Source organism: Merops nubicus, unplaced genomic scaffold, assembly GCF_000691845.1.
Source record: "Merops nubicus isolate BGI_N331 unplaced genomic scaffold, ASM69184v1 scaffold358, whole genome shotgun sequence".
Lineage (NCBI taxonomy): Eukaryota > Metazoa > Chordata > Aves > Coraciiformes > Meropidae > Merops > Merops nubicus.
In genome coordinates, this window is record NW_008627499.1 from 53,108 (window position 1) to 66,845 (window position 13,738).

Sequence of the window (13,738 nt, forward strand, 5' to 3'; positions counted from 1 at the left end):
ATGCTAAATATTTTAAAAATGGATTATGAAGTGACTATCTTAACACTGTATTTAGTTGTAGCAAAAGAAGATGAATGCCTGATGTGTGGGCAGTGGAGATGGTATTAGAAAACAAGCCTACTTTGTCTTGATTCTTTTCTTTATTGATGAACAATCTCAAAAAAAAATCTGTTACATGAAATCTAAGTTTGTATAAGTTTGTATTTATCTTTTAAATCTAATTGAAGTTACACTAAATAATATGCTTATAACTGATTATTTTTTTAACTGCTTTAAAGGTTTTGGTTGTTTTATTTGCATAGTCTTGTAATTTGCTGTTTATTTTAGCATGGGAGCATATCTGTCTTGGCCATGTATCCCTGGAGGATAACAGCCAACTTAATTTCAATCGCATCATGCAATGGTTTAAACTTATGTAAGAAACACCTGGGAATGAGTAGTACTTTAGAGTAGGTCATCTAGAACAGTTTTGGCTATCAGTCAGACTCAGTAAAGTACATTGTGCAGTAGCAAAGTACACAGTTTCTTAGTTCATTTTACATATGTGCAACTGAGTACTAGTGAGTGTATCACAGATTTATTGAGTGTATAGTAATTGGAGTTGTTTTTCTTCTTCCAGAATTGTTATCATGTAAATACATATATAATGCAGATATTATAAATACAAAGAATTATCTAAAATGATCAAATGTACTTTATCCCTACAGATAGGGGGTGGTTTATTAAGTGAAAGGAGAGAAGGGGAACACAGGTAGTTAAGATGCATATACATTTATATATCTATACATTTATATATCTATAGTGTGTATATATACACTTGAATGAGTTAAATAGAGTATAGATTATATTTTAAATATATGACTCCATTAACATCAGGACTCCATCCACCCATAAAGGAGGATGTTTACATTAAGTATATGTGGCACCACTTATATAGTCATCAATGTAGCAAAGAGTGACTTCACCCTTGTCTATTTTAATGGTACTTTGAAGAAAATAATAGGTTGAAATGAACTGTAAAAATAATCAGTTTACATATGAGAAGTACTTTCAGGAGAAGAACAGTTACATAATTTAAGATATCTAAATATTAGTGGTAAAAAAAATTGATAAGCAAATAGTTAAAAAAAAGTGCTTTTGAGAATACAAGAGTGTTGAAATCTGTAGCAAGAAGCTCACCAGCGTGTTAAAGCAGTAACTCAAATAGTATATTCCAATATCATTATATAGTTAAACAATGCTAATATTGAACAATGCCTTTTTCACAGCAGATATCAATAAAGAGGTCCTCTATAAAGGATTGTCAAATGAGGTCTTTGAGCATCATAAGCTGTAAACAATATCCTTTACAGTATATGGCAATGCATAGATAAGTCATCAATGTTTGAAGTAGTTAAACCCCTATGATATTATATAAGGGATGTATATCCTTATAACTAAAGACTGTATCTTCATAAGGCTCTACAAGACTATGTCTTGTACACATTAACATTTTTAAGGGTTCTTATTTTATAAAGCCTTCACCCTGGAATTCCCAGATGAAGCTACTTAATAATACCAGCCTAGAATTTCCTTTCTTCCAGCTTCTTCTGTGGGCTCATATATTATTTCATTAAACAAATCTCTGAAGTTTCAAACACATTGTTAAGAAATATTTCCTTCATTACTTAAAAAGATAAAATTAGGATTCTTAAAAACTGCAGGATCCAAAAATCCTTGCTGGACTTTGTGGAATGCTCCTGCTGAGATAACATAGTAGTCTCTTACTCAGGGGAGATACTTGCCAACATTTGACCTAGAACCAGTCATTTAAACATCATTTGGAGCGTATCTGCTCTTCAGTATAAAATACTAGGTCCTAAAATATGCATGTATGTTGCACAGGAAAGATATTTCTTTTTATAATACATGTGGTATTCAAGAATTGACTACTTTGTGCTGAGAAAGCTACTTTTTTTACACTTGCAATTCAAAATGCAGTTCAGATTCAGTAAAGATGATCTACTCTTTACTTCAATTTTTTTTCAGTGTATTTGTACAATTATAATCATTCAGGCACCCAGCTGTTTGTATCCATGTCTCTCTGACATGGTTTTATAAGTGATCTCTTTTGTATGAAATTAAGTAGGTCAGTCAAATTCCAGAATGCTACAAATCAAGTGGCCCAGATTTATTTAAGTGCAAGCCATTAACGTTGAGATTGTCCTTTACTGAGTCACGCATGATCAGCAATGGGAGGACATACACTCCCTGAACTTGAGCACATCAAGATAAAGGTCAGGACACTCACAGTCCACTTCTCTTCTGCTTTTCTTACTTTCTCAAAAAGGTCAACGAGCCAATGCAGAGCCGTGGCACCATTACTCTTGCTGATCACAAAGTTTCTAATACCAAAATGTTCTTGTTTATTTCACTGACTACCTAACAGAATAGGAGCTTGTGGGAGTCAAGTTATGGTTTTAGATGCATTTTATACTTTGTTAAGATATCTAGAATGTAGGAAGCCTGTTCTATTTTTAGAGTAGATGTTTCAAAAGAACAAAATTATATAGAAGCCAAGGATATCCACTCTCCCCCATCTCTTCTGCTTGTTATCCTCAAATGCTTCTTCTATGTGCATCTGGATCTATGCATCTATGCACACAGTAGACTTTTACTTAGATGGCAAACTTCCCAGGGCAGAACCAGTCCTTTCCTTCATGTGCACGTATGCAGCAGTGTATATGTGTATTACCTAGCACTGAAGAGTCCTGGACTATGCTACATAAAATCAACATACATGTAGTAAATAGTAATGGTGGTCTTACTGTGGTTATATATTATTGCTGCTGCTCTGTGACCTTTCTTCTCCAAAATGGCAGACAGTTGCCGTTTGGTGGCCAGGTTCCTAATAAGTCCTGAGTACATACAGTTTTATGTCAAATGCTTTAATTTTTTTGTTAGTTATTCTTTATATAAATAAAACCAGTGCATGTAAGAATATTTCTTTTATGTAACCATTCTATAACCATTCTTTGTACATATTGCCCCACTTATTTTTCTACTTTTTGGGCATTTCCCCTGTGCAACACTAACAAATGTATTATTTGCTGTCATGTTCTCCCTTTCTTCGTCTTAGGAAGTCTGCAAAACGTGTATGCATTTCTGGTATCGTGGCTGAAGCTAACTCAGAATCATAAAATTAGTGCCTTTTTGTCTTTCTAATTTGACCTGTTGTAAATGCTATAATAAGGGGATGGAGCTCCAGACCAGGAAGGTAGCTGGATGATCTGCTCTCCCTGTGTAGCTCTGTCATGCTTAGCTATCATTTCTCAAAAAATGTTTTGACAACTTCACGTACAATGAATCCTCAGCCCTGGACATACTCAAAGGCTGTCTTGACATGGTCCTAGGCAGCTGGCTCTAGGTGACCCTGCTTGAGCAGGGGAGTTGGACCAAATGACAACTGCAGGTCCCTTCCAACCTCAAACATTGTGTGTTTCTGTGAACCTCTAACTGCATGTCTTATCTATCCTATTCATGACTGATTTACCCACTTTTGTGAGAGTGGATATTGCTTCAAAAGACCTGTACCAGATTCTGTTCACAAACTTATCCCTTCTTACTATCTGTTGTCGCAATGTATGTACCCCCAGATCAATTCAAAGTTAATGGGTCTCAATTCATGTGTAAAGTATCAGAGAATCTATATGCAACATATGTTAACCTGTCTTTTCTCCCACACTCCCTTGAAATCCTTGGTTCAAATCTAGTCATGCATTCTCGTACCCATGCCACAATATCTGAGGTTTAATCACTTCAAAATTTGGCTGGATTCTGTGAAAATCTAGCTTTTTTTGAGAAAAAGAGAGTTAATATTAGGCTAGTTCATCATTTGAACATGGCATCCCACTATAATGGAGAAGTCTAGAGATACTGTCGTTTAGGTTTTGAAATGTAAGATCATCCTGTAAATATTGCAAAATGACAGTGCTTCCCTATAGGTTTGCATGGTCATTGATCTGCACAATGAATACATTTTGTCACATACTACCTTACTGTTGAGCTGATGATCAGTAACATTGCTTTGAGTGGTTTTGAATTTAATATGGCATTAGAGACTAACTGGAAAATACTGCTAGACATAAATTGTCTTTCTTCTTCTCCAAGCCATATGAGGGGCTAAGGCTTCAGGATCTGCGACGGCTTAAGGACATGCTGATTGTGGAATCTGCTGACATGCTCCAAGCCCCACTCTTCACTGCAGAAGCTCTTCTTCGGGCACATGGTAATCCAAAACCCTAAAGACTGCTTTCAGGAAACTCCAAATTGTAGTTGTATGTTTAGTCTTTATTTCCAAGTAAAAGACAAGTAACGGTTAATCAAATGCCAGGAAACAGTTCACACAGTAATTCAGCAAGAAGTACAGCTGCAGTATGTTAAAGAAGCATTGAGGCAGACAGGAAAGCTGACAGGAAAGTGATTCAAACTAGGAATTGTAATGGAAGACATTTTCATTTGTGTAGTGTGGGGAAACAGAGCTTCCCTGTTTTAGTGAGAGACACAGAATTTCCATGGTTTTATAAGTCAAAAAAATCAAGTTTGTTGTACCTATTTTTGTCAGACCATTGGTTTTCTGCCACTATATAGCTGTGTTTAAAACTGGATCGACTTTTTGTGTGTGTTTGTTTGGGTTTTTTTCCCCAATGAAAGCAGTCTGACCATTGCAATAAATGGTTGGAAAGTGCCTTTTGGTTTAAAGCATACAAGTGTATGTTGTCTGAAGGATTTTTAAAGTTACTCTTTTAATACAGGGTATACTTTTCTTGGGTGTATCTGTAACTAGTTTCATTCCACTGAAATAGGTCTGTGGTCTTCTTGTATAATTCAAACTAGGGTTGTCAGAATGAGGATATACTGAATTGAGAGTGTTTCCTCCAGACAAAAGTACTCTGAAATTCAGTGGAAGCTTTAGACCTTGATTCAGTGATTCAAAACTTATGCTTACTGAAGTATCTGCATTGTGACCATATGCCAAAGGAGCTGCCTGGGTTTATGGTATTGTTAATGGTTTGCATGCTCACCACTCTAGTGCTGAATTAAGCTTTCATACCTGCTCTTTTTGTGGGCTCCTTGTGAAAATAAAAGGGAGAGGGGAAAAATGAAATAAGAAAACAATAATTTTGTCAGGCTTTCATGAGCAGGTCTGGAACTTGAAACTCATCTCTTTTGCATTATTTTCACTAGTTGGTATTTGTGTTCCTTTTAACACTGAATTAAGTCAACAGTAATTTATGCCAGTCTGGTGATGTTTAAGGCATAGTCTTTGTATATATGGCTTTTTTTTTTTATTTTATTTGTTTAATACTTATAATGTATTTATAGTATGTACAATGTTTGAATGCTATTTAGGATTCTAGGAATACTTGCATTAAGGCTAAATGTTACTAAATATTTAACTAAGTGGGTAGGCAGATGCTGTAACTTGTGCAGGTACTTTGAAGAAGAAAATGATGGCCATAGTGTTCAGCCTTGCAGCACAGTTTGTATTAAATCCAAAAGCAGTGAGATTAATGTAAACTGGACTGCCAATGTCTAGCAAGTCGGACCTGCAAGTTGAGAGGAAATCAGTCTTTGCTGGAAAGGTCATTCTACTGATGTTGCCTCAGTGATATAGTGGTAATTTAATGCAGTTGGCTGGTGCACAAAAAGAAGCACAGAAAATTTGCAAGTTGTGAGAAAGTCAACTATTTTGCCTGTAGCCATAGTCATACACAGAAACTTATTCAAACAGAATTTATTTTATTTGAAGTGAAGACATAGAATTGGTTCAGCCTAGTAAAGGGAGCAACTGAGCTATTTACAAAGGCTTAGACAATTGGGAAACATTTGTTTGCTTTTGCATTTAATCTTGAAATTCATAAAAGAATAATTTGAAATCTTAATTTAACACTTAAATTATGAAAAGCATCTTTTAAATCTTTGGAAAGATCATTCTTATATACTACTTTAAATCTTTTACAAACATGTAACATTTAATCCAAGAAACTTTGCTTTCTTTTATTGTACAACTATATCAATTTCCTGGCACAAGCTGTAAGAGTTAAGAATGTTTTTTTTTTTTTTAAATAAGAGACAGAAGTATGTAGTGTTAGAAGCAAGATTTAAAAAAAAAAAAAAGTTATTGTGGCAGTCATGAAAATAAATAACTATATGGTTTTTCTACAAATGTTTTCTCAATGTTCCCGTTTCTCTTCTAGTTCATTATACAGCAGTCGATTTCAGGATAAAAGAGAGGCAAATCAGCAAATATAATTACCTTGTATTTTACTAAAACTCATAAGTTAGTAAACAAAACAGTAGAATGTAGCATGTCTTAAACCTGGGTAATTTTAAAGACACAGTAGAAACAAAGCAGCTCAAGAAAACTTTTAGGAAATTTTATCTATCTAGCATCAGTCTGCTTCCCTCTGCAAGATTGTAAAGTCAAGGTAATTCTAAAAAGGCTAATAAATTATATCTGTTTTGAAGTGAAAATACATTAAGGATCTGTGTCTTTCAACAAAATAGATTAAATTAATCCATGATATGTTTTAGCTTAGACATGTAAGCACCTGATCAATAAATCATCTGCAGCTCAAAGGCTTTTTTTAATATTTTCAGATTTTAGTATGATAACAATCATTTTTTGACAAGAGTAGTTTTACTAAGTTCAGTGCTTAGAACATGGTTTGGTTTTGTTTTGTTTTTCCAGCATTAGTACAGTATAGGAGTACTATTTATCTTTTCCTTATAAAATCTAGAATTCAATAAATATAAAAATAATAATAAAATAAAAATAACTTGGATCTTTTGGTTAATAACATTGAGTTTCCAGTGGGAGCACCTAACATTTGAAGAAAAAAATTTGAAAAAAAACACTTAAAAGTCTTTGTTTAAAATGATAGCAAAAAAATTGGAAATTTCTCTTTCCTTCTGAAATTCTAGTTCATCTAATTCATCTGTTCTGTGCATAGTGTGGATGGTTTTAGACTCAAATCCATATATGAATCTGATAGACTTATATTTAAATTAGAACTTTTAAATATTTTTAATATAAAAAAGAGTATTCTTAAGGTAACTTTAGTATTATTCTTAGTAATCAGAAACAGAAAACATTTCTAACAATGATTAGGAAAGATTTGATTTAGTTTTAAGATCTTAATACATAATAAAATTTGTTCCACTAGTTCTTTCTTGCATATAAATGGGAAATGTTAATATTGAATAAAAGCATTAAGTAACACATTTATAGAATAAAAATGTAGGAAGAATATATGAAATATTTGTTGCAATGAGGTGGGTGGTTTGTTTTGGTTTTGTTTTTTTTTTTTTTCCCTAGAAATGCATGGCTCTTATGTGCATATATAAAAACTGGTAACTCATTAGGTCACAAATCTTTTTGTAATGCAGTTGTATCTTAGTTTTCTTCCTTTGTTTCTGGCACTGGGCTTCATCTTCTTAAAAAACACATCAGATAAAAATAAATCTCTATTGAACAATTATTTTTTTCTTTGAAAGGGAAAATATTGAAAATTCTGTGGTGCAAGGGCTGTTACGTTTTGACCAGTTCTGATTTCTGATTCAGTCTCCTTGCTTTTATTTAAGACTGCTATTACAAGGAAACAAGATACTTGCCATGCAATTATTTACATAAATACATGGCATTATTTATTCTCTTGGAACGTGTTCCGTAAAACTCAATATGTAAAATTCTGTTCACTTACACTTTATCATATATATTTATTTCTAAATTTTTTAGCTTAGTGTTTATATAGTCTTTTGAAGGCGCAATTATAAAATAGATTTTAAACGTTATCAGCTGCCTGATTTCCTGTGTCTGTATATTTGTTGAAGACTGGGACAGGGAGAAGTTACTTGAGGCATGGATGTCTAATCCAGAGAACTGCTGCCAGCGTTCGGGGGTTCAGATGCCAACTCCCCCTCCAAGCGGCTACAACGCGTGGGACACGCTCCCTTCTCCTCGAACTCCACGCACCACGCGCTCTTCTCTAACCTCCCCTGATGAAATCAGCCCCTCACCAGGAGACATTGAGACAGCTGTGGTAGGTTTATAAATAGATACGGAACTAGCAGGGCAAAAGAGTCATTTCTAAACATAGCGCACCTATGCAGACAGGAGAGTTGCATTGCCATCTCCTTCTGAACGTACATATTTGTAAAGATGTAATGTGTTCCTCTCTGCAAAAGTGGTGAACAGAAGAGCTAACAGCTTAAACAGTCTATGTAGTAACGTAACTGAGCATCCGGCTAATACAGAGCACTCTATTTTCACCTTGGCTGTCACTCACAAAGTAGCATTTTAGCCAGCTACAGCCACATCAGTGCATTTGGCTCTTTTGAGCTTCTCTTCCCATCTCACACTTATCAAGACGTTCGCTTTCATTGTATCCGTTTCCCTGAATGTACTCAGTGCTGTGAACCCTGCCTTTTGAAAAATTCTTCTTTAGAGAACAAAATTCTTTCTGTCTGCATTTTGAAATGTCAGCCCACTAGCGTAGTGTAAGCTTATAATTACTTTTACTATGTGTGGGCTTCTTCAAGCAGTTTACAAGGCTATTGCAAAATCAAAATATGAAAGCGCCTTTCATTAAAATCAGTGTGGTTCTTTTGGAAGACAAGAGTTCTCTTTTTAATAATCCACAGCTGCAGCATTATAAAACTTTTGCTTCATGACCTAAGCATTTTTCTAGAGTATTATGTGCAGCCTTGCAAATGGATCAACGCTAGATCTCCTATTAAATTTAAGATTTTACATTCCTGCATAGAAATCTTTTATTTCTTTATTTGTAAACTGCTGAAAAAGGAACTATATGGAAGGAATGATGTTACCGGACATTTACTTACTTTAGCAATACAATATTGTCACAAATATTTCCTAATTCAAATGTATAATGAAAGATTACATGTCTCCAGTTTTACATTTTGTTTTGTTTTTCACTGGTGGTCCATAGGCCAGGAATGCAGGTTTGGATAATGATTGCTATTATAGATCTCATGTATTTAAATCCAAATCCAGTGTTATACATTTAATATTCCTGTTTGCTTAAAAACTTATAAAGAGATATCAAAATAAAATTTTCAAAATGTTTTTTATGAAATAATACGTATTTTTCTGGTGTCTCACATTTTGGCAGAAAAATGAAAACTAAGAGGAATAGATAAAACCACAGCTCCTTTTCAGATTTTGCATTTACATCTATCTTATCATTTAAACTGTTCCAGTAAATATTCTGTACTTGATATTTTGAACTCAGGGCTTCATGAAATTCCTTATTTTAAAGTTACGTTTTAAACATAATTGCAAATTCATACATTTAATGGTGAACATTTTTGATGCATTGTCAACTTCTAAAATATTTAATTTTGACAAGACGATAAGCTGAAATGACTGAAATAACAATAAATGCCTTCACCTAGCTTTGCACTTTAAAGGCCAACTTTATTGATTTGGTTTTGTATTGGCTGTAACACAAATGCTTTTAAAAAGTGGCATACCATTGGATTTTTTAAAATGTCCTATGTGTATGTAATATCTAAGGTATTGGAAACTGATGTAAATTTTCACTGAATCTTTTTTCCAATGGAAACAAAAATCCATGTCATAGAATCATAGAATTATAGAATCCTTTAGGTTGGAAGGGACCTCCAAGATCATCAAGTCCAACCATTGAGCCATTAGGGCTCTAAAGTCCTCTGCTAGAACAGATCAGAATCTGTCAGGGCTGGAAGGGACCACAAGGATCCCCCAGTTCCAACCCCTCTGCCATGAGCAGGGACACCTCCCACTAGATCAGGCTGTCCAGAGCCTCATCCAGCCTGGCCTTAAAGACCCCCAGGGATGGGGCCTCAACCACCACCCTGGGCAACCCATTCCAGGGTCTCACCACTCTCCTGGGGAAGAACTTCTTCCTCACATCCAGCCTGAATCTGCCCACTTCCAGCTTTGCCCCATTCCCTCTAGTTCTGTTGTTACTTGAGATCCTAAAAAGTCCCTCCCCAGCTTTCTTGTAGGCTTCCCTAAGATACTGTCCTTCTTGAAGAGCATGCATTTTTATTTTCATGCCTAACCACAAGCAATGAGTCATTTCATACTTTTGTTTTAAATGTTTTCAGAGTAAGGGTCTTAATATTCAATGTTATTTTTTCAGTAGTATCTAGTTGTATAACATTCAGCATTGATATCTTCTGTTGGAATATTTGTAGCTTAACTTATTTTGATCAAAAGCCTCAAAGTATTCTTAAAAGACAGTATTTATGTAGATTATTACTTAAAATAGTTGCTGCTGTTGCACAACCAAATTGTTCTGCCTTGATTTGAACCTGATGGTGTGAAATGCTAAACATTTCCTGTAGCCTCTGTCATCTCCAAACTCTATTTCTGGCTGCCTGTGAAGCTGATGAAAAATTCAGGTCCCTTTTGTTCCCAGAACTCTAACTCAGAGGTCTGAACACTCTGCAGGATAAAGCATGTACTGATCCGGATAACATGATGGAAGGCACCCCAAAATTATTTGTGTAGGTAGGGAGGTATAGAAGCAAAAATACTTAATCTTTCTCATTTCTGTTTCTATAGCTTAAATAATTTTTTTTTTATTAGAGTTGGATTTTTTTTTTACTCCACTGAGCACTTCAGATTTTTGCTAAGATTTTCCAACATAATGTGTCCTGCTAACAGTATGCTAACATGTGTCCTGCTAACACCTGCTTTAGGGTGTTTCTTAATCAAAAGTATTTTTTTCATCTGCAGTGTGACATTTGTATGTGTAATATTTCTGTGTTTGAAGACCCAGTGGATATGCCTTGTGGACATGACTTCTGCAGAGCATGCTGGGAGGCGTAAGTATATGCACTTTACTGTCTTTTGAGAAACTTTCGTACATGCCATTTTGAAGAGGAAGGGACCAAGACCATACACAGCTAATGTTACAATACTGTTTGGCAAAAGAGAGTTGCTGGTTTGACCCTATTGAATATTTAAGTTGTCACTCAAAGTGGCTATAAACTGTTTTGTGCTTACATAATGTTTGATTTTGTTCTGATTCGGCAAAATTCTTAAACAAGTGTTTCAAGCCTATGTGTAAATAGGTGAACCTACTTGTGATTTGTGGTGCTGGCAGCGTTGGGGTTTAAACTTTCTGAACTCAGCACATGCTTAATTCCGTCTCTTAGTTTAGGATACTAAACTTAGGTCTCATAAATCCATTCCCAGTCAGAAAAGCAATGAAAATGCTTTCCTACATCTAGAATTAATAACTGAGGAGTAGATTTAGCTTAAAAGTTCTATTAGTGTAATGCTTTGTTACTATATAATGTTTTTTTAAACTCAGAATACTCACGCTAGTAAAAAACTCAGACACTGATAATTATGCTACTGTAAATACTAATCATACTTTCCAGGAATAATTACATCTGTGTGCAGTGCCTTTATATTCATCTTTGTCTACATTCAGGAGATTGTGCTACTTGAATTGTACCAGCATAATCTCTTGTTACAGTGTCATGTCAGTACAGCGAGTCCTACTGCAGATCAGCCCAGTTTATATGAACCCCTTCCTCCTATGCTAAGGAAGAGCACTTTTTCTTCCATCTGAGCTTTTATAAGACAGTTCTTTTCAGTGGCAAGAAGATTAATAGTCGTATTTCTGTTGTGTTGCTAATTGTTATGTAGTGGTGTAGAAGTCACCAAGAGATCACTGGCTTGACATGGGCCTTCTAATTTGGGTGCTGTGTGTACTGCCAAGTGGTGCATGCACTCAGAGCTACAGTTCATTGTCAAGCAAGGGTTTGTGGTGGCACTGGGTGGGATGCATCTTTCTGAGCCAGACATTTCAAAGTTACACAAAGCATAGCCAGGACTGGGTGAGCCCATTCTAAGATATAAATCTAAGATGGGACAAATTGGTAAGCCTCTCCACCTTAACTCCTAAAGGCTCCCAGGTAAGTAACTTAGAATAACTCCCTGTCCTTTAGACGATTAAAGTTAGATAAGTATCAGCCTTGAAGTCAGATTAGTAAATTACAGCTTTTAAACTGAGCAACCTTGTGCCCTGTTTGGTAACTAAGTTCAGCTCTCAGCAGACTTCTGACCTTGTTCTGTCTTGCATTCTGGTGCTTAGAGACTAGAAAGGTCACCATTTAGAAATTTGTTTCCAAGAGCAGACCTATTTTGACTAGCACAGTTGTAAAAATTAATTGCATATCAAATGAATTATTTCCCAGATTAATTACATTTACATGTGCCATTTCTAATTTAAGTCAGAAGTAAAGCTCAGTTTAATTAAACATTGCAGAGCTGTCTCTGATAAGTGGCAAGGATGGAAAACACAAACACTTAGGGCTAAGCATAGGTGATGTGGCTCACTTTTGAACCATGGCAGTGTTCTTTTATTTGTTTTCAATGATGCTGTTCATCTGATCTATAGCCCTTTTGAGTGGGAAAGGATATTTCTTATTCTTGGTTTAAAAAAATTATTAATGTGAGTATCTGTGAACCTAGTATAAAGTATTCAGCAGCCTTTTAATTTTTACTTTTTATTCACAATACTGACTGATAAAATTCTGGCAGATTTTTGAATCTGAAAATTCAGGAGGGTGAAGCTCACAACATTTTTTGCCCAGCATATGATTGTTTCCAGCTTGTGCCTGTAGACATCATAGAAAGTGTGGTTTCCAAGGAGATGGACAAAAGATACCTTCAGTTTGACATTAAGGTAAATTATCAAACTGTTCTTGTACTCTTTAACTGTGTTTCATTTTATAAAAAATAACATGAAGCTTCTATGTGAAATGCTGCAATATATCTTTCCAAGTAGAAATTAATAAATTACAATGTACACTGAATTATGGACTGTCTTATATGCCATAATATCAATGGTTGATATACCACTGTGGAAAAAAAACTCACCATAATGTTTAATCCCTAAGCACAAATGCAGTGCTTCTGTAATGTGTAACCTAGTGCAGTGTTAATAAAATTATTTGATCAAACAATGTTTGTAACAGGTGATATGAAGCTTTTAATCAACCAGGCTTGTGTTGGTAATTTTTAAGAGTTTTTTGATTATTTTTATTACAATGTGGCAATTTACATTCAGAATTGGTACCAGTTTCCATTTTAAAATTTTATTAGTACAAGTGAATTAGTTAAATATTTTTCCGTATGATTGCTGTATATAGGAAAATAAATAAGAAAACCTTTGTTTGGTTTTCCTGTTTGATTTTTTTCTGTGTACCTTTCCAGCATTGCAACTTGTTTTTAAAAGCAATCTTTCAATTCATCTTTTATCTTTTACCAGTGTAGTAATGAAGTAGTTTTTGAGATAATGTGTTACTTTATCAGTTGTGGCAGGGCAAAACAAAGTAATAGTTTTCAAGAAGCCATTGTGACGTTCAATTTTTCCAGCGGCTGGTGCGTGGTAAGGGATATGATATATCCACTCTACTCCATGCTCTTTGGCCCAATTGCTTATAAGGTGGTTCTTGAAGTGGGTCCCATTGTCCGATTCGATCCTCTCCGGGGTACCGTGTCGCCACAGGACTTGTCTCTCCAGGCCCAGGATGGTGTTACGGGCAGTGGCATGAGGCACAGGGTATGTCTCCAGCCATCCAGTGCTCGCCTCCACCATATACTATATAAGTATATATACATATACATATATACTTATACATATAAGCACATACTGCTTACCCTGGCGAG

The 13,738-nt window shown here is 35.1% G+C and overlaps 1 protein-coding gene across 1 annotated transcript in view; it reads left to right on the forward strand.

The window, feature by feature from the left end:
• Positions 1-13,631, forward strand: part of LOC103778709 (ankyrin repeat and IBR domain-containing protein 1-like) — a gene marked incomplete at its 3' end in the record, with an annotated part of 37,622 nt that extends 23,991 nt beyond the window's left edge. Inside the window, exons 4-8 of the mRNA XM_008946310.1 lie at positions 4,150-4,267; positions 7,876-8,084; positions 10,790-10,878; positions 12,608-12,752; positions 13,338-13,631. Coding sequence (XP_008944558.1) covers positions 4,150-4,267; positions 7,876-8,084; positions 10,790-10,878; positions 12,608-12,752; positions 13,338-13,631 — 855 coding nt within the window. The remainder of the gene's footprint in view (positions 1-4,149; positions 4,268-7,875; positions 8,085-10,789; positions 10,879-12,607; positions 12,753-13,337) is intronic.
• Positions 13,632-13,738: the final 107 nt, after the last annotated feature.